Genomic DNA, 21,045 nt, shown 5'->3' on the forward strand with positions numbered 1-21,045 from the left:
TGCACGCTACATTGTACATAATCTATACCCATGAATGGATGTGAAAGAGAGAAATGGCGTGAGTATTGAGATGAAGGTGATAGAGAAGGGTATGAGAGGTGTAAAAACAGGGAGGGAGCGAGGATGGGAACTTGGACGTGTTGTGGGGTTGAGAAAGGTGTGGCTTCATTTAAACATGACAATTTCTGGTCAATGATGTTTACCTACTGAAAGCTGGGCCCCTGAGTTGACATGTCACTTGTTAAGAATAAGGGTAAGGTTGAAGGCCACAATGTACATCAGAAGATGTTTCATCTTTGTGTTATGAGCTTTAGTTTTCAGTTGTTGAGTAACACTGCACTTGATTTTATTATTAGACATAATTTATCTTTTTTTTTTTCTTTCCTTTTTTGCATGAATGCAACTAAATGTCTTATATGGGGAATGTTATTTAGAAATTCCATTTGTTTATTGCAGGATGCTGAGGACAGCCATGCTCATTTGTGTGCTTTGGTAGACTTTGCTTTGGAGATGAAAGCTCGATTAGAGGATGTCAACAAGCACTCCTTTAATAACTTTAGGCTTCGAGTAGGTATGTGACATTACTCAATTTGAAGGATGTACTATTGAAATGACTTCATTTACATTAATCCAATTTTTCATCCACTAACTGGCAAGGTTCCTTTAGCATAGCAATGAAAACAATGTATTTGTAATTGTCTTGTAATAGTTATTAAGTGTAACACTAGTTTCCTTCATTAATGTGTCATGGTTTCTCAGTACAAAGATTTCAACATCTCTAAAAATAATGTTCAATGTAATTCAAAATTCTTCATTCAATGAAATTGCTAGACAAACTAGTATACTTCTGATAATCTTGCCTGCCAGTAAGATATTACTTACTTTTTGTAGCATAATGATTGAATAAAAACATTAAGAAATAATAGAGTAAGAAAATTATTCAGTGCTGATGTTCTTTTTTTTTTTTTTATTCTATTTATTTATTTTTATTTATTTATTATTTTTTTTACATTTTTATCTATTTTTTTTTTATATATTTATTTTATTTTATTTTATTTTTTATTTTTTTTTCTCTCTCTTGATGAGCTTTCTATGTATGTTCTCAGGGATCAGTCATGGTCCTCTTGTTGGAGGAGTGATAGGGGCCAAGAAGCCTGTGTTTGACGTGTGGGGCAACACTGTCAATGAGGCATCAAGGATGGACTCAACAGGTGCTAATGACACCATCCAGATTCCCAAAGAGACTGCTCAGGTAAAAAGAATATTAAGGGTAGATGGTAGTTATTAAGCTAATAGAAAGATTTCAGGATAAAATAAGGAAAAGATTAATAAAAAGAAAGAATTCAGTTAGACGTCTAGCCTAGAAATTAAACTGGTTGACTTTTTTCATGTGTTAAGTAGAATTGCAACTGATGTGTATAATCAGCCAACCTGAATTGCTTGATATGAGTACATGCTATGTGCTTTTTCTATTAGATGTTCATATTCATTAAAAGGAGATCATTATTTTAGGTATGAAGGGTTATCTGCAGATTGAAAATATATATTACATTATTTATTTATTTACGTATGTCTTTTATCCTTTTTTTCAGATTCTCAATTTTAGAGACTTCCGTCTACAGTACAGAGGAAAGATTTCTGTCAAAGGTAAAGGAGAGATGGACACATATTTCATACTTGGCAGAAAGGACACCCGACAGCTGAACTTCAATAGACAGCCTTCCACTTATAACTCTTTGGCAGAAGTGGTCTATGGCATGGTCCAGGCACGGAAGAAGCAGACAATAAAAAGAAGTAAGATTAGATGAGATTTTTCACAATGTTCTCATCAATTATATGAAATCAGTTTACCATTTTCATTATGTCCTTGAACAGTGAATATCTGTATGCCAGATTGATAACAACTAAGAAATAAATATGTTTTCAATTGTACAGGTAATACATCAGTAAGAAGGGACCGTCAAAGGAAAGTTTCGCCATCTGAGACTGGTATGTCTACATCATCTGTCAGTGGAGGTGGATTTGGGACACGGGACTTTACTCCAGGGCTTTCTCGTAGAGGAGGCAAGCTAGAAAAAACCACTTCTTCTCATCACAATTTGCGCAGTCTTGCAAGGGATGACCACCGACCAGAAATTTCCAGTAAAGGGAAAGATGAAATAGTATAAGATGTATTATGAGGCATTGATGTGCTTTGTGGAAATAGATTACATCATTACAGATGTGAAGGTGAGCTTCCTTCTCAAGATTCACATCTCATGATAGAACTCTCAGTGAAAAAAAAGATTTGTAGATAATGTGCACAAAGCCAGAAGGTAACAAAGTCAATGAGTGCATTCCAAATACATCTATATGACTATCAAAGTGTTTGGTGAACAGCACTGGCTGAGACACCAGTGTAAGTGCCACCTGGAACGCTGCTGCCTCAGGTACTGATTACTAAGTAAGAGTTTATGGCATAGCCACAGAACACTAATCGGGATTGTTGATTATGTGGAAAGAAAACATTACATAACTAAGATGTTAATATGTGTGTTGCTATTCGTGAATCACAAAATGTACTTACGTGTGGCAAAAATAGATTCAACAAGTTACAGAAATTTTGTTTCAAAAGATAGAAAACATTGAAGGAACAAATTTTTTCATGACAATAAGTTCAAATGAATATGTGATTAGGTTAATTTAATTGATTGAGACAGAACAGGAATGGAGTGATGTAAGGTACTAATATGTGATGTCCCAATCTTTCCAAATATAGACTTGGTAAGAATTTGCTACTTTATCATAGAAATGGTTGATCTCCTCCCTATCATGTCTGCACATACAATAGAATCATCCATAATACTACATTTATATTCACATTCACATTTCATAACATGTCATCTCTCTCTGTAGTAATTAGTATCTTTTAACCTTTTTTTAGTAACTTACCTCAGCCCAAAGATGTAAAACTAGAGTGGATGTATAGATTGAATGTGTTGTAGAGTATTTGATTTTACCTAAGTACCATATTTATTGTAAGTGCCAAATGAGAAAAAAAGTGTTAAAAGATTTTTCTGCTGTGAAGAATTCCAAGCTTCTGTGATACACATGACAACCAGATGCTGTCAATGTATTATTTAAAGAAATAGTAATGCTGTAGAAATTGGTTTCTTTGTTTGACATGAGAGTTTGCATAATCTTGGGTGATGCTATGAAAGTGACAGCTGTTCAGGGGAGTGGTTTGTATATTTTCTTATTGACTATATTTATAATGCAAAGTTCACGATCATGAGATTATTCTACGAAACTTTCTTAGTATCTAGTATTTTACTTACCTATGTAGTATCTTAGTGCTGAAAGCATTAACTGATTGACTACAGAAAGGAAGACCACAAATATATTTTTTAATGTAATTATGTATGAATAAGTCATGAACACACAAGATGTCACTATATATAAAATAAGTCACTGTGCATAATAAATATCTGAAATATATTACAATCTCTAACCTCTTAATTGTCTCAATTATTATTATTGAAATAAAAAGAAACAGTATCCTTGTCGAAGGTAGATCATATTTTACCTTTATTTGAAGAAGAGTGGGCACTGAGTATAATATGTGTACTGAGTGCATCATGGCCATACTTATGGCCACTCCACAGGAACATTTTTCTTTTTTTTTTTTTTTAAGAAAAGAAAGAAATCAAGTACCATATTCATTTTATGCTTTTGGTAACAGCTTTGATACGAATATACTTTATTTCTGCCTATTTGACAGCAACAGCTGTCATTTAGGCATTTAGGTATGTAACAATGATCAAAATATCTAACCAGGTTACAAATGTCATTCAAGAATCATCTCTCCATTACTGGTAACATTTTTTAGACTTCTATCACAAATAAGTTACTAGTGCCATCTTTAATTGGTGTCCTCATTTAGCAAGTCAGGACATTTACAGTGTTATTTGTAATGTGGGAACAACCAAAATTCACAATAAGTTAGTGAAAGCTTGACATGTTGACCAAAGTAATAATTTCCACATTCAACAGGCAGTGCATAAATGAGAACTGCCATGTCCAAAGACATCCCCTTTCTCATCTTTTATCCCTAATAATTGTTACCAAATAAGTGATTGATAAAACATTATTTTGACTTTTGGTGACCAGACAATTCAATATTAAATGCATGTTCTGGTGTGGCTTGAGTAGTGTGTTGGTATATTTCCAGCCCACTATGTAGGCCACATGTGCAAAACAGACCTTAAGTTGAGGTCCTTGAAGAGACAGGCAAATTGATAATTTAATCCTTACAGATTATCTAATTGAATTTATATAGTGGCTTGAGTGGAGGCATGTTTAGAGTTACTTATGTAGTTAGAAATGGAGGGTTTAGAATAGGATGTAAGTGGAAGAATGAGATACATATTGAAATGTGTATATGACTGAGTGAGTGGAAGAATAAAATTAAATGAAACGGTGCTTTGGAGTAGTAACTAGAGAGATTGAGAAAAGTCGCAATGTTTCATACATTGATAAGTTTTTTTAACAATAAACTTATCAATGTATGAAAAGTAAGAGGGAAGCTTGGGTAGCGATTTCTTTTGAGCGAGGGCACCGTGTATAGACTACGGATTTGAATGCAAGCGTGCTGCATAATGAATACCAGGCGCGCTGGCGGTTCCGAGACGTACGTATTCATCAACCCGTGGTTCCGGATCGTTTTCTTTGGGGAATCAGTAGAGCACGGCTAGTGAATACCAGAGTCTGAATCCCCAGCGCATTGCTTTGACGGCTACCAGGGAAGGGTGTAGTTTCCCTGGAAAACATAAAACACCATGCAACACCTCAAAATGCACCAAAACGCACCTAAAATTCACTAGAAATACCCAGTATAATGATAACATTCTTATAGATAAGCACTATATTGTATACTATTTGTGATTTGTAACTCATGCGTATAGATCTACTACAGTATCTATATTCATGAAAAACCATTAAAGCGGAACCGGTCCCAAGAATTGGAATCGGTTCCTGCCCAGCAGCTCTAATGTTCAGGCTGGAGTCACCAGAGTTTGGCCTATGATTACCCTACCGTAGGTAAACCTATTCCGTGTACACTCGTCCACCATTCTGTTCTTGAGTCAGTTTCTGCCAATCTCTCCTAAAATTAGAATTTTCTTGATTGTATTGATTACCTTGAATCCACTCCCTCTCGTTTCCTATAACCAAGGAACATATAGAAGAAACGTGCATTGCCATTGTCTCACTGGTAGTCAGTCCGTTTATACATTTTTATGATGTGATGCATTTTCATATGAGGTAACTGAGCGTTGTGTTAAGGGGAATATATAATTGTGCATTTGGTTTAAAGTTTTTAAGAGTGAATGTTTGATATCTCCTATAATGATATATAGAATCCACTGTACGTACCAATGACTACGGATTTGGCAATACTGGTGAGCTCCTCCCACCACCCTCAGCTGGCAACACTGGCGCCTGTAGTAATGTAAACACACCTGAGAGGACGTGAAGGCGAGAATACCTGCATGTACAGAAAAGTTGCATTTGTGCCAACCACCATGAAGAAAAAGGTACATGACAGTCTTGCAGGAGTGATGTGTTGTGCATGCAGCTGTGTGTAGTGTGAGAGAAGGTTGTCTGTGGCGGTGTTGTGAGGTGATCATATGAGTCCCAGCATCACGTGATGGATGACGGGCTAGTTGTGAAGACGCTGGGCAAATATATGGATTGTCAGAATAGTCTTAAGTGTATTTCATCAGAGGGAGAAATATAATTAATCATAGCATCATATTTAGTTAGGTTCATATTGATGAGGATAATGGTGTTAGGGAATCTATAGTTTGTTGAGAGGAAGGCCTTCTTCCATGACCAATAAACGATTTTATAGAGAAACTGATATCAGATTCATTCTTCACGTGTATCAAAGCTATTAAGAGAAGTGTTTGTATTATATATATTTAAATAAATTTCTTTGTCTCAATTAAAGTGTTCATATAAGAGACACTGTTAAATGAATATTGTCTAATACTGCAGGTGCTTTTAATGGGGAAGAGTGGATCTGGGAAGACAAGCATGAGATCCATCATCTTTGCCAATTACATAGCACGAGACACCAGTCGTCTCGGAGCAACCAGTAAGTCTCATTTTTCTGTGTTAAAGTAATAAGTTATCCTGCTATATGTACTGTAATGTGAAAGTACTAGCAGAATATTTTCTCAATATGTATGTTTATTACATATTATTTTAGATTTTCTTGCTTGTTGTACAGAATATTGCTATTGCATTGCTATGTATTGTTCTGGTCTTGTATGACATACCAAGTATAAACGACAAACTTTGGGGCTCAGTGATCTAGCTTGTGGGGATGGAGGGAGCAGTCTGTCCCAGGCAGCACTTCTTTGGGGCAACACTTTTTTTCCACACAGTAGTTAGTTTTACATTATTAAAGGGTTATCACACTGGCCTATGATACACGGAACGCGGCCCATGGTTCTTGGTACGAAACCAGGAACACTATCACACACAAGCTGCCTGTGTTCTTGGTATGCTAGACAAATGGCCCAGCAACCAAGACCAAGCCTAATCAAGATAAACCAGAACAAAACCATGCCGCTTATGAGAAAAACGTGCACGACGGCAACTTTGGAGTCAGCGGTGGTTGCCATGAGCCCAAACTATCGACATGATATACATGCATTTCATCTTTCTACATTGATGAAATACTATTTAATTTTCCAATATGAAAAATTTAGGCACATTCTTTTTTAGTTTAAATAAAAAGTTTTTATTACATATATTTGTTTATTTTTTCATTGGGATAGCATACGGAGAACCGGGATGGATATGAAGCCATCCCAACTTGGCTCCGCTAATCCCGGGCAAGTTCCAGCTATCTGGAGTGGATGTTCTTCGTTCCGCGTATCATAGGCCAGTGTGATAGCCCCTTTAGGGTCATTTCAAAACAGAATATAACCTCGCATTTAATCTATTAACCAACAAGCATTCTTTAGATATAAACAATGAATTGTATTGTAGAATATTGAATATTACATACTGCTTAGCTACTTAACAAATTGTTAAATTACCTATAATAGATTGCCACCAAATAACTGAATAACTGTTTAGACTAAAGAGTTTTTCCTTTTCAGTTGATGTTGAGCACTCCCATGTACGATTTCTGGGTAATTTGGTGCTCAACCTATGGGACTGTGGTGGGTGAGTTTCCTTGAGATGATTAGATATATCCAAGTGTGATTTAGTGCTGACTGGAGTTTGAAGAATATGTCAGCTTTAGCTGTGGATCAATTGCTGTGCCAATAAATTTACTGAAAACAATAGGTTGAAACCATCTTTTCTCTCAAATAAGCTTTCTATTTTCTTATCTTTTAAGAATCAAACAGTAAATTGCATTTATTGTCTGTGGTGTGCATGGCCAACCACATAAAATATAGCATGAATTTTAAAGCTTCTCCATCTCCAACTCTTAATATGCTTTACATCTGAATAATCCTTTAGCACTGAATACATTGGTGTAGATCACACTGAAGTTCCTAAAAAATGTTTAAAACACCCAAACTTGTAATGTTTTACTTTAATTTTTTCAGGCAAGAAGCATTCATGGAAAATTACTTTGCTTCTCAACGAGACAACATTTTTAGAAATGTTGAAGTACTTATATATGTCTTCGATGTTGAAAGTAGAGAGTTAGGTAAGTCATGGTTTGTATTTTTGTAATTTGACAATGCATAGAAAGATTTCTTGCATGTAAAATTATGTAATATTTGACAAAATTTTTATATACTTTTGATCATATAATTGTACTTTTTTTCACAGAAAAAGATATGCATTATTATCAGAGTTGCTTAGAAGCCATTCTGCAAAATTCTCCAGAAGCACGGATCTTTTGTCTCATTCACAAGATGGATCTAGTGCAGGATGATCAAAGAGACATTGTGAGTACTTCAGTAAATAGGAAATAGGAGAAACGTGTTGTGAAAGGTGCACTAAAATTCTGAATAGATTAATTAGTTATCTGATTCTCATTTTGGCCATCCCAAAGTGTTCAAGAAGTTCAGTGAATGTGTGATACTTTGTCTGGACCATCCTATGTTGATTACTTACTTGATATATAAGTAGAAAGACATGAATGAATACTTGAAATAATTTCAGTAACTTAGCTCAGCTGTGCAAGGTGGTACACATCTATATATATATATATATATATATATATATATATATATATATATATATATATATATATATATATATGTAGTAAGAATTGTGCATCCCCCTTCAATGCAAGAGACATACTTGTAATCTACTGAAGTTATGAATTAAAAATTACCAAATATTAAATTATTTTTCAGATTTTTCATGAAAGAGAAGAAGATCTGAAGAGATTATCAAAACCCTTAGAGTGTGTGTGCTTCAGAACATCAATATGGGATGAAACTCTATATAAGGTAAAGTTGCAGCATTAGGATAATACTGTACATCATGTTTTCTCGTTCCTTTACCTTCTTAATCGCCATCAAGACAAATGTTTACCTATCATGATGTGTTAAGAAGATCTTGTGCTTAAAAAGAAAATAACCTGTATTGGAGATAAGTCAAGCAGTTATGTCTTCTGTCTGCATCCCTGTGATCTGAAAATAGGAAATTTTAGTAATGCTAATTTGCATGTTCCAAGCTCTCTCCATTTCTAGGTATTAAGGACAATTTTTGAAAATGTCATACAACAGTCATGTAAACCTGAATTGGTTTTTGTTTTTGAGTACTATTGTGTTTCAGCTTTAGTTTTCTTGATGTTAATGAAAATAAATTGTTGTTTTCTCCTCAGGCCTGGTCCAGTATTGTATATGAACTAATACCTAATGTGAAGGAACTTGAGCAAAACTTGAGAGATTTTGCCAACATCATAGAAGCTGATGAAGTTTTGTTGTTTGAACGAGCAACCTTCCTAGTCATTTCTCATTACTGCATCCGTCAACACAGAGACGTGAACCGCTTTGAGAAGGTCTCCAATATCATCAAGCAGTTTAAGCTTTCTTGCAGGTCTGTTGAATCCCAGAGTAATTGTAGATAAATTGTTAACAGTATTAATTTTGATGGAGTATTGATGAGTAGGATTAAAGAAAATGTTGATTGATTGTGGAATCTGCATTAGCAGTACAGTTTACATAATCATAATATTGCTTCAAGTGGTAATATAGAGTGAGACAGCTTGTACAAAAGACTGGAAAGGTATGAAAGAAAGATATTGAGGATGAGAAAAATAAAGGTGGTCATAACACTGTTGGGTAAAGCTACTGAGAAAATGCATTTGTGTGGAGTACTGAGGCAATTGGGGAGTTATCAAGGGAGCATCAAGAGGCTGCAGCAAAGATAAACCATTTTTACTCTTGGTCCCTGATGTGGAAAGTCCTGAGTATGCTTAACAGTTGATTCTCACATAGAAGTCTAATATGATTAGACTTGTAATGTGATTTTAATTTATCCTTATGGAGTGTTTGTGGATATGATTGTGAGTGGTTGTGTGGCTTTCTTGTCTCAGCTGTCTTCCTTTGTTGGGATATTGATTCAGTACAGAGCTAGATCAGTTATGTGGGAAACAAGCTTGTTCAACCATATAATGATTATCAAATTTTTGCTTGCAATTTGCTAAAACTATACGTGAATTTTCCTTTTTTCTAATTTCAGCAAGTTAGCAGCTCACTTTCAGAGTATGGAGGTTAGGAACTCCAACGTTGCTGCTTTCATCGACACCTTTACTTCCAACACCTACTGCATGGTCATCATGTCAGACGCATCAATACGTAAGCATTACATTGCCTTCTTCCAGTTGAACATAAAGCTTGTCTTCGTCATTGATTAATAACATTAAGCAGTTAAAAATTTTGGTGATTAGTATGTATATATGTAGTCCTGCTGGAGGCATTCCTCATCTGATCCTAATATCAGACAGTACAAGTACACCAGTGTTGCACTTCAAACATGATGGGATTTCTTGAAGCTTGCATGGTTATGATCCACAATAGTTCATATAATTAAGAATTACCTCTTGGACTCACTTAATACCTCAATTAAAATTAAATGAAAATAAGGAAATATTATGTAATGTGATATAGTAACCAAAGTACAATATGTAAGGACACGTCGCGTCGACACTGGGAATTAGAAATCAGGCGAGAGCGAGCCAGGGCGGGTAAATTTGAATGGCCGCACTAAAAAGCGATTTTAGGCGAGAGTTACCATGGCAATAGGCTTCCGTACGCATTATCACTATTGTCAGTTGACGATTGACACGACAGACACTAATTTCACAAATTTTTTACCTTACACCATGGCTTACATCCCAAAATTTGTTACTTGAAAAACAGTGTCATGAAATCTCAAGATTCAAGAATGTGTGGACACACAAATTAAATAAAGAAAGACAGCAATTAGGCGAATACCACCATCTCACTTCCCATTGTCTTTCTTTCAGTTGACTTCCAAATTCTTCTCATGCTTTGCTGTATGTGCCTCTGGGTAACGAAGCCTATCCCTTCTTTCCCTTTTAATGCAACCATACCGAAAACAAAACCTAAATATTTAGAAAAGAATATTCAATTGCCGTTTCTCTAGAGCAAGAGGTGTTGAGTGTGCTTTGGGATTTTAAAAAATTGGATTTCAAAGTTTAGGATACTGACAAAGGCCATTGAAGCATATGTTGACACAGCAGTGGGTATCACATAACATGATACTGGAGGAGGAAGGAGTTAAATTATCGAGTAACAGCTTTGACGATGAAATTAAAGAGAACATTCAGCCACCACATGGGAAAAAAGTCATTAAAAAATTGCTAAGACCATGAGAGAGGAATTCATTCATTATTTTTGTTCAGTTGTTAAGCAGTAACCTGGCAAAACCATGTGATGAGAGAGAGAGAGAGAGAGAGAGAGAGATGAGAATGATTATCATTTATGAAAATGAACTTACCAAGGACTCAAATCTTTTCACTTATCTTTTTCCTGTGTGGTGCTACAAATGCACTGTCACTGTTTGTTATTTCATGTGTCCGAAATACAGGGTGTGAGGAACACTTCACCAATCAACTGTTCAATATCCATGTCTACTGTCTGGATCAGTTTCAGCTTCCCTGTGTGTGGTTTGGATATGACCCACTAAGGTGGGTATTGCTATATTTCCTTCCCTGTCCTGCCCCAACCTCACATCAGCTGATTTACTGGGCACTGGGCAGTGAGTTCAAGGTCATCATTCAAGATTGACAAGTTTATCATGAAAGCCCTGTATAGATGCTGCTCAGGGAACTAGATGATGGATGTCAAGTCAATAAGCGATAAGAAAGAAACCTGATATCATAATATAGTAAAATATAATGATAATTGCTTTGTAAAATAATCATGTGAGCGATATAACAAAGGCAACAATTTTGTTAACCTCAGCATGTCATCCCTCATATGCCACTGCTTATGAAATAGTGTATTCAAGAATAGAAGTGAAAATGTTGTTGTAAAGAGTCTCATGTTTCGTTTACATGGCAGAATTTGAAAAATCTGTTTACACTATTGTGTTAAGGAGACTTTTCTTTAGAAGATGAAAGATTTTATTCTAGAATTCATATCATGACCGCTGAATACAGCGGGTAGAAGTAAAATGTATTATAAACATTTCAAAGTGGTGTTTTAACTTCAACTTGTCATAATTTCTTTATCTTTGTTTCTAACAAAATTCTGCGAACATATCTGAGTTGTGCAATTACTTCTGACTTTAACAGTATCAACCAAAATGTCATATCTAGTTTCTGAGGTGAGATACAACAGATAATATAGAAACATCTTGGCGATGTCGCTCATTCCGACCCGATGATCTCGTGTGAGAAAAGTAAACTGTTGACTCTACTTGCTTTCTTGCTTTTTCAACCCGCGGGGCAGCCATCCTCTGGCCGCTGCCAGTGTGGCCACCTCCATTCACTGCCATCTCATAAAGTTTCTCACTCTTGCTCTTGCCCGCTTTCTCACTCCCAGTCAGACGCGCCCTAATACAGATTACATAGATTTATGAAAACAATCATCATTTACTCAGTTATAGAAAAAACTTTTTGTCTTCACATTTTGAAGAATGATCTGATACTATCTGCAAGCTTCCTGCTCCTGCAATTGTTTTTCATCGCTAGCCATGATAAAGTCCCAACTGCTTCCTGTGACTGAAAATATTATTATTATTTTTTCTGGGCACCTGTGAGGAGAGATTTCTTGTGGGCATAATAACTGCTGAAATGCAGCCTATCATGAAGGCACAGCTGCACTCTCCTCACTGAGACCTTAGCCAATAGCCATGTTTTTCCTTTAATTGATGTGGTGTCAAGGGGAGAGTGGCAGATACTTGCCTTCCAATAACAGTATTCTCTGCAAACAGTTACTACTGTTATAAAAGTATTGCACATCAAATAATACTTTATTTTACCTTGCAGCCTCCGCAGCAACACTCATCAATATACGCACAGCCAGGAAGCATTTTGAGAAACTGGAACGAATGAGTCAAGGCCATCTAGCTCTTTCTAAGTAGAATGTATTTTTTTCTTTTGTTATATAGATATATATTGTAGATCTTGAACACACACACACACACACACACACACACTTTTATTTGATTGAATATTGTTTTATAAAATGATTTGCAGCAGAACCTATTCTTTCAATTGCTCACACTAGCCAGCAGTGCTAAGTGCACGTCGTCAAAGTGCATCTCAGGGCAGAAATCGGACATGGTTCATGTTTCTATACTTTTAGTGCTTTATGGCTTATAAGATACTGGATAGTGGAAGACACATTCTGGTTTTTTATTAAGTAAAACTATTATTTGAAATATTGTGCTGTTAATTTTCACGCAATTACTTCATTTAATGTTTCCATATTGTGCTATTAATATTTTTTGTGTGGTTATCTCAATGAATTACTTTTTTTAAATGTAAATCCAAAATTTCTACACAAAGAACTAGACCACTACAATGCAAATAGTGAATTAACATTTATGAGATATGTGAAGCATATGGGAAATGCATTATAGTTTGCTGTCTCATTTTTTTAGCCTGCATTATGTTATTGTCTAAGCTGCAGGTGCATGTAGGCCTCACACTAATTCATTATTGAGTTTGAAGCAAAAATTTACACTTTAGTGTAGTGTTATGATTGTAGCCTTTTACTATATAGAAATTTATTGATTAAGTAACTCCACAACAAATTCAAGTAACTTACAAGCCAACATTTCCATGTGTGTCAGTTATGTGCTGGTTTAACATAGGTACATTCTTTTAAAATGCAAAATATACACCAATATTTTTTTCTTTGTATGTATAGTTTACCTAATTTAATGTTGTACAATAATAGCCAGGTACCTGGCTATTATTGTATACTTTACTTGTGTATAACCCTCTCTACTTGCATTGTAAAGTTTTATAAGGAAAGAGATCCATACTAAAATTCTTCAAGTCTCATGTGAAAGGCATACAGTAGTTTTCACAAATAGTGGTAGGCCCAAACCTGCTGCAGTAGTTACACATGTTAGCATCAGATATATTTCTACAAACACTAGTAACTGTTAATGGTATTGGTGTTTTATACATTGAAATCATGTATATTTTTATATTATCATGTGGTCAGAATATAAAAAATAAAATCCTTACTAGTATAGTATATAATCTGAAATTCTGGAAAGTGACTTGACACATTTTACAAGTGTCCTTCCTCCAGCTTTGCCACAAGTCTTTAAATAAGTTGTGCATCAGAATTAGTTAAAAGAAAGGTATCTCTAGTAATAGTATAGCATTAATATTGGAGGCTTCTTGATTTATGATGGTATACACATACATACACCTCTGTCAACTTTTCTTTTAACAAGAATATATAACCTGAACTTCACTTCAGCACTTATGATCCCTTCTCGCGAAAGGGATTCAAGAAAATACATTTTTTATACAGAAAATAAATTTATATACATAAGTAAGAAAGAGACAGCAATACTATAGATTATCTAGCAATGCTAGATAGGAACTTCATTTCATTAATTCAAATCCATTCTTGTTGACTGCTTCAGAGTTGATGTGGTTGTGGTGTATATGTTTATATCTAAACAGGATTAGTTAGCATATCCATATATCCATGATATTTTATGTCAAGTGAGGGAGAAAAAAGTTTTTACTTGATTTGAATTCTTATATATAACTTATATGATTAGTTTTCCTGTTTCCATTAAGATTATGCCAATTCATGTAAATGTTTTGTAAATATGAGTAGTATATACTGATCAGAGTGGTATTCATGTATCTTTCTTATTTTGTTACCATTTGATTTTGCTTTTATTACACAGAGTTTGAGAAATATTTACAGCTTTCGAAGACACAATACTCCTTTCAAGAAGAATCGACAAAATGAGCTGCCTAAGTCTGGCATGGTCTTACCTACCAATGGTGAATGACATTTGCAGTACTGCAGTGATGTTCTTCACAGTAGACAAGATGTTGTGTCTTGTTTTATTGTAGTGATGTAACTAACTATAGAGTGTAGAGGAAGGCATCTGCAGTCTTCATGCTATCCATTTGTCATATTTTACATCCATATAATATATTGGTAATATTCTTCCAACATTGTGCAAAGCAATTGCCAGTGTTTTCAGGACTTGCGCAAAGTTTTGTAATATACTGCAATATTCAAATCTTTATGGTTACTATATTGTATTTGCTATATACTATGTATTTATAATCTTAGTGATCCTAAGGAGATTTAAGTGAAGGAATCTTCTTTATAATCTTAGTGATCCTAAGGAGATTTAAGTGAAGGAATCTTCTGTGCCTTATGCCTTTGTGAGTTTGTGAATTTACCATGACAGTTTTGTAGTACTGTATTTTCTCAATTGTAAGTTTTAGATTATGGCACTGAAATTGTAGTGCTTGAATAGAGACATGTAGTGTTGGCAGTGAAGTAGTGGTGTTGTGCTGGGATGGGAGGCAGAGTATGAGCTACAGTATATGTTTCACACAAATGGAGTTATAAAGTTGATTTGGTTTAGGATCTTCAAGCTGCAATTTTGTTAATGAGCTCTCTCATAACTTTTGTTGCCATACCTTATGCATTTATAGTTTTAGCTCAGTACTTAGAAAGATAGCTAGGAAGGGCAATTACAAAATTCATGAGGTGTAATTTGACAAAGTACTTTTCTCTCCAAAGAATGATGGATGATCTGAGATTTATTATTGTCACGTACTTATTAAAATTAAACTCCATTATAGAAATCAAATCACAATTTTCCTTTTGGTTATGAAATTAAAATGTTATGGTGCTGTTTATGTAACTCTGTCCAGCATGTAAAATTTGTTCTTTGGTCAATGATACAAGAATATTTTGGTAACTATTTCTGTTATTGGTTTCTGGATAATGGTCAACTGTGGACACATTAAACAGCTCACTGTCATTAAAAACATGTGTTGCTATACTACACATTGCACATTTTCTTCACTAATATACAACCCTCAAAATGTTCTGACTAGAATAAAAATTTGCCAAATTGAATGGCTGACAGTCAAACACAACAAGAAAACAATTAACAGACTGACACCAGTTTTTAACTATCCAAAACTTAATACAAAAATACTATGTATAAAAAGTCTCCAACCTGAGTTATTTAAAGATAAATCATGTACTCCACTGTTTTGCAAAGCTTTGTTATCTAATATTATCCATCACCAACTCCATGAGCAATAAGATTTAAAAATATAAATGAACTAGATTACTAAATGATTACAGCCGTTCATAAAGAATCAAGAGACAAAAATTTTTATGAAGTACCTTCCTGCATTTCAATGTCATGTTGATCAGCCATCACTTTGAATTATTTCTTGATTTTCCTGAACTTTATCTTTAATCTTTCCTGTTGAACGTATTTTTGGTTGTATATATATAGTTTCTTTTTTGCCTTCTAAAAGAGCAGCATACCTTGCAATAGTGAAGAGGTAGTCACTTAATCTGCAGAAGGAAAATAAGGTAGCATATATTCCAGTGTTCTTAAATCTATCACTTATTTGTTATGAATAAATAAATAACAAGTACTAGTCCTTCCAAAGTAAGACGGGTAATCTTATTAAAAAGTTAATTCAGATGGTCTCTTGGATAAAATATCTTTTAGCATGTATTTATTTCATATTTATTAAATTTAGGACTAACTTTGGAAATAAATAATGCATCAGATCAAGCAATATCATATGAATACAATCTTATCATAGTCACTAAAGTATCTGTAATTATCTGTAACTGTTTTTGTCCAGCAATATAATTTCCACAATAATTAAGAACATACAGTTCCAATCTCAAAAATGCTGCATTACTAAGTGACTCTATAATGGAGATAAATCACCTGTTGATGTAACTCAGAACTTGGTCATCCACCAAGTCTTCAGTAATGAGGGGAACAATTTCACGCTCTGTACGGCGGCACACAGTGCGGGCCACGTGTAGTGCTGCACTCACCTGCCCACCACCCTGTCAATAAACACCCAGGCTTACTCCAATGTGAAAATATTTCCTCCATATTTTCACTTCTATAAATGTTTTACCATTTACAGTATTTTGTGACCATTTTTCTGCTTCATTCTTTGATACTATCTCAATGGACTCTGCAATTAATAAATTCTATGTAGATTATAATACTCCTAGTAACCTTCTAGTGTTAAAGTACAGATGTATAATAAGCAAACATACTCTGTTTTGCCTAAATGATGATAATCATACACAAGTTCCTATAAATTCTGCATGATCATTTATTTATTTATTTATTGATTGATTGATTGATTGATTTTTCTTTATACTTACTGGCAGAATAAAATTGGTAAGTGGAGGAAGGCGAGAGTCGTATCTGTCTATCCACTCCTCTAGTTCTGTGATGTGACGAGGATTAAACGAGAGCCTCTTCAACACTCGAGCTTCTCTTTCAGGATCATCTGGCATCACAACAACCTTATTTAAAACCATCAATGAAAAATGTGGCTGTATTTGTAAATGACATCAGTACCATGATGAGTAAGAATAATAGTCTGCTACAACAAAGAAGATTAGAAATGTTGTCTTGACCTGCTTATGTATCAATATCCTAATCACCGACATTTTAGTAGCACAGTGGCTAACTCCAGAGTCACTCCCAGCAAATGTACCTGAAAGCTCCTGGGTCCGTGGGGTTGCCAAAAGACTGGAAATATCTTGAAGAATACATTGGATCCTCTCCAGTTGGTCAACATATTCATGCCTTTTCTCTTCAGCATGTGCCTTCACCAACCTAGTGATGCATATACTGGTATTGTACAATATACATGATATCCTAGTGATCAAAATTTATCTTACAGGTGAAAGCCATTCCAAAATATCTATGGATGATAAAAAAAATTTATATTACATCTACTATTTGTACTTAAGAATACTCCTAATGAATTCATTCTCCACTATACTTACCCTAAATGGGAGGACAGCTCATCTGTTGTCCCCAATGCATTGAAGAATTGAGTATTCTTAGGAAGACGCTCACCAGTGAAGAGAGCGGTTACACCTTTGTCACCTGTTCGAGTGTATATCTTCATGCCTCGACTAGAAAAGTGAAGGAATCGGCTCAGATCAGGTACACCAGTCTTCAGTTTCAAATATATAATCTCATCATAATAAGATGCTATTCAATCAATGTAAAGTTATCTGCTACCAATCTCTACCATTTAATTTTACACATATATCAAGGTTTGTAATAACTGATGTACCTGTACAAGCTCCACCAATCTCTCACTATACAGATACCTAGGGATCAACACATTCAAAATATAATCCTTAATACCTCTGCTAATTATACCTAGAGCAGTACACAAGAATACATGATTGTGGGTTGCCTTGAGTAAGCAGGGTCGCAGTGGAACACATTAATTGAATTTCAGTTAATTTCAATGAGGAAAATTAATTTACAGCACAAGCAAATCATAAAATGAGCTTTGTCATGGAATAAATTAAACAAAACTGATAAAATTGATTTGTGTAGGTAATAAAACCTTTCATAAGTACACATCATGAGGTAGGCAAAAAAAGATTTGCCATTCATAAAGATGTAAAGTTTAATGAAGCCTGGAGTGCATCACGGAAATAATATGCACAATTCTTTTTAAAATGTAACTAAAAATTCACTAACCAGAATGGTTTCCAAATGATGTCAGAGTTCCTGTTTATTTCAGATGCTGCAGTCCTGGTAACAGTTTGTTCACAAAGCCCTCCCCCCAGCCTCATCTGAGGGAGGAATGTCCGAAGAGACATTGTGTATCTGTGTAGGTGTGCCTGAAACAGGTAATGATCATGTTAGTTGATAACCACTTCCTTAAGGAAAGCTGTACATCATAGTGGCTCTGTGTCCCAGACTATGTGAATCATCTATCAAAGGCTCAAAAGCCAATCAAACTGAAAAGAATGCTAAAGTAAGTATGATGTTAGTAAATCACCGAAAGCACAGTAATGACACTGGAGTAGTAATACCTTACAGCCAGGCAAGGCATCTCATCCCTGCCACAACACTTCAGCACTAAACATGTCACCACCATCACCACCACCAAGCATTTACCACACTTACCATTCTGATCCGAGGTTATATGCATACAACAGAGACTGTGAGATGTATGGGTGTGATGCAGGATGCTGGTAGCAGATCAATGCAGGACATAGATAAGGGTCCCTGTTGCACCCAACCACACTGCTGCTGGGTTCACAGAGTCCTTGACCCTCGCTCCCTGCCTTCTTTACGTAACGCACAAACACTGGTGACTTTCACTCCTTTGCGGTCATAGAAGAATCTAATGTGTCAATTCGTTGTGGTACTCATCATTTTTGACAAACACCTTCACGTATCAGAGAGAGAGAGAGAGAGAGAGAGAGAGAGAGAGAGGAGAGGGAGAGAATAATGCACGCTCAATAAAGACGAGGAAATAACTGCAAATAAATTATGTAAATAGATTCAACTAAATTTGCCAATCCCATCGATCTATTGGACTTAATTAAGCCAAAACAGAATAAAGGAAACATTTATTCCAAGTGCCTTCGCTTCTCGAAACGCAATAGCGGTACTTAGCAACTCTATTTATTTACCTTCTCACTGTGTCTGCTAAAATGCCCTGGATAAAATATTTTTGGTAGAAAATATAAAAAGCATAAAAAAGTATAAAAGTGGACACCTAAAAATTTACTATCTTTAATTTCACCAACCAATAATGTGTTTATAGGCATCTCGATAAGTTAGTGAGTAGGGAACTGTCAGTGTCGCCAATCCCAATGTTATGGTTCAGTCGCACGAGAATCACGGTGAGGTGTGGACGTGATTAAAGCAACACGAGTGATATCTGCGACTACCGACCTCAGTTGTACATAAGGCGCAGGGAGGCCCATGATGAGTGTTTGGTGAGGAGAAAGAGAGATGATGGAGGTCTACTTAGCGAGTGTGAATGTGTTGCGGGCTTACTACGTGGGTCTGGTGGTGCTGGTGACCACGGCGGGGCTGACCTGTGGCGGCGGCAGTGGTGGTGGCAGCGGCGGCAGGAGCTGGGGCTATGGGAACAGGGTCCACCAGCTGACTGAGGAGGGTAAGGACCGTATGCTTACCTGGTACTTATTCACCTGTTTCCATCATTGCAGAGTTAGGTGAAGGTTGTGTTTTGTGTATGCTATCCTATTTGTTATGTCTGGGTTTTGTCTCCCTTAGATTTATGTGTATTAATTTTAATGTTCATCCATGCAGCTTTCTTTGATTGTGTATTGAAGTGTGTGTGTGTGTGTGTGTGTGTGTGTGTGTGTGTGTGTGTGTGTGTGCAATTTCATATTACAGCTGCAATGACTTCTTGTATTTTACTCTTGCATCAAATTCATTCATGTGGTTTTAGTGCCAGGTACAGCTTATATAATGTCGTTTGGGAGGCATTCATGATAAATGTGTAATATTTTATCTTAGTATTGGTAAACTTAAAGAAAAAGAAAAATTCTGGAACTTTCCACTGCAACTCTATGTGTGAATACTTAAATGGGCATAGTTGGGGTGTCTGGCAAGAGGGTTTGCATGACAAACAGGACATTGGTGCATGGTAGAGGCCGTCGTCGAGTCACATGTGGGCTGTATTCCTAAACTATTTGTATCTAATCACTTGTCTACTAAATCCTTTGTACCAGAACTGCATGAAATAATGAACTGAGTAAAAGAAACTTGGAGAAAATGATCGACTATTAAGTGAGATAAGAGACCACTTGTAGACAGTCACGGCAATTTGTGGTGAGACACACTGGATGGCTAAGTTTATGATTCAAAATACCGAGGGAAACTGACTATTACACTTGTGTTTGGAGAGCTATCACAGTTGTACATATGTTGCAGTAAGGTCATCTCATCTTTGTTTTTATCTGTTCCATAGTCTGTACCCTCATTATAAACTTTGTATACAAAAAGAATTAGTAGAAATGTGGTATTTGGCTTGAAAATACTCGTAAGTTTTTATTTCCACTTTTATTATTATTTTTGGTTTATTTTTCTTTACTCTGATTCTTTACTACTCCTGAATTTTTGTTTCATAAGGAATGCTTGAATGAAGAATCTCCAAACCACTGTTGACTGGCCTTTGCAGATGTCTGTTTGTCAGTAGGTTTACTTTAATCTCTGCTGTGATTCACTGTTGCTTCCAACCACCTTTTATCATGCACCACTGTACTCCACCAGCATATCATACTCCACAATATACATAATTACACACACAAACACACACTCCATGAATACCTTTATATACAGCCATTGCTTCTATGACGCCTACCTACATTGGTGTGAATGCAGGCTTATTCGGACCGTGGCTGATTCGGACCATGGCTAATTCTGACAGGATTCGGACCTAAGTCTTGGCTGATTCGGACCATGTATTAGGCTGATTCGGATCATGTTTTGAATTATCCGAACACTTACAAACAGTAATGTGTGGACAGTAGAGAACTGGTCAGT

At 35.6% G+C, this 21,045-nt stretch overlaps 4 protein-coding genes across 29 annotated transcripts in view; 3 read left to right on the forward strand and 1 right to left on the reverse strand.

Annotated features, from left to right (window-relative positions):
- Positions 1 to 3,477, forward strand: part of LOC123515821 (adenylate cyclase type 8-like) — a 250,755-nt gene extending 247,278 nt beyond the window's left edge. For all 7 annotated transcript variants that reach the window (XM_045274682.1, XM_045274685.1, XM_045274687.1 and 4 more), the window contains 4 exons: positions 457 to 571; positions 1,107 to 1,252; positions 1,593 to 1,794; positions 1,936 to 3,477. In XM_045274682.1, the coding sequence (XP_045130617.1) occupies positions 457 to 571; positions 1,107 to 1,252; positions 1,593 to 1,794; positions 1,936 to 2,168 (696 nt within the window). In that variant the 3' untranslated portion in view covers positions 2,169 to 3,477. The remainder of the gene's footprint in view (positions 1 to 456; positions 572 to 1,106; positions 1,253 to 1,592; positions 1,795 to 1,935) is intronic.
- A 1,960-nt stretch (positions 3,478 to 5,437) lies between these two features.
- On the forward strand, positions 5,438 to 15,500 carry LOC123515822 (ras-related GTP-binding protein A). Its single transcript, XM_045274689.1, has 9 exons — positions 5,438 to 5,573; positions 6,037 to 6,136; positions 7,152 to 7,218; positions 7,608 to 7,711; positions 7,837 to 7,955; positions 8,370 to 8,465; positions 8,843 to 9,057; positions 9,703 to 9,818; positions 12,479 to 15,500. The coding sequence occupies exons 1-9, from the start codon at positions 5,529 to 5,531 to the stop codon at positions 12,571 to 12,573; spliced, it is 957 nt and encodes a 318-aa protein (XP_045130624.1). The 5' UTR covers positions 5,438 to 5,528; the 3' UTR covers positions 12,574 to 15,500.
- LOC123515823 (corrinoid adenosyltransferase-like) lies at positions 15,403 to 18,971 on the reverse strand. The gene is made up of 7 exons (XM_045274691.1): positions 18,649 to 18,971; positions 18,217 to 18,359; positions 17,502 to 17,633; positions 17,207 to 17,328; positions 16,869 to 16,996; positions 16,414 to 16,538; positions 15,403 to 16,025 (listed from the first exon to the last, which is right to left on the reverse strand). Exons 1-7 carry the CDS (start codon positions 18,649 to 18,651, stop codon positions 15,875 to 15,877), a joined length of 804 nt encoding a protein of 267 aa, XP_045130626.1. The 5' UTR covers positions 18,652 to 18,971; the 3' UTR covers positions 15,403 to 15,874.
- A 375-nt stretch (positions 18,972 to 19,346) lies between these two features.
- Positions 19,347 to 21,045, forward strand: part of LOC123515927 (stromal interaction molecule homolog) — a 116,484-nt gene continuing 114,785 nt past the window's right edge. For 17 of the 20 annotated variants that reach the window (XM_045274834.1, XM_045274844.1, XM_045274848.1 and 14 more), the window contains exon 1: positions 19,347 to 19,651. In XM_045274834.1, the coding sequence (XP_045130769.1) occupies positions 19,486 to 19,651 (166 nt within the window). In that variant the 5' untranslated portion in view covers positions 19,347 to 19,485. The remainder of the gene's footprint in view (positions 19,652 to 21,045) is intronic. The other 3 variants (XM_045274845.1, XM_045274851.1, XM_045274850.1) reach the window with 1 other exon arrangement.

The sequence above is a fragment of the Portunus trituberculatus genome, chromosome 40 (assembly GCF_017591435.1).
Source record: "Portunus trituberculatus isolate SZX2019 chromosome 40, ASM1759143v1, whole genome shotgun sequence".
Classification (NCBI taxonomy): Eukaryota; Metazoa; Arthropoda; class Malacostraca; order Decapoda; family Portunidae; genus Portunus; species Portunus trituberculatus.

Coding starts and splice junctions, on each gene's coding strand:
- LOC123515822 (XM_045274689.1), top strand. CDS start 5,529: ATGTACAGAAAAGTTGCATTTGTGCCAACCACCATGAAGAAAAAG. Junction 7,712..7,836: donor TGTTGAAAGTAGAGAGTTAG/GTAAGTCATGGT, acceptor TTTTTTTCACAG/AAAAAGATATGCATTATTAT. Junction 8,466..8,842: donor GGGATGAAACTCTATATAAG/GTAAAGTTGCAG, acceptor TTTTCTCCTCAG/GCCTGGTCCAGTATTGTATA.
- LOC123515823 (XM_045274691.1), bottom strand. Junction 17,634..18,216: donor ATCATTTGGAAACCATTCTG/GTTAGTGAATTT, acceptor TCACTTTTCTAG/TCGAGGCATGAAGATATACA. Junction 16,539..16,868: donor TTACCAATTTTATTCTGCCA/GTAAGTATAAAG, acceptor GTTTATTGACAG/GGTGGTGGGCAGGTGAGTGC.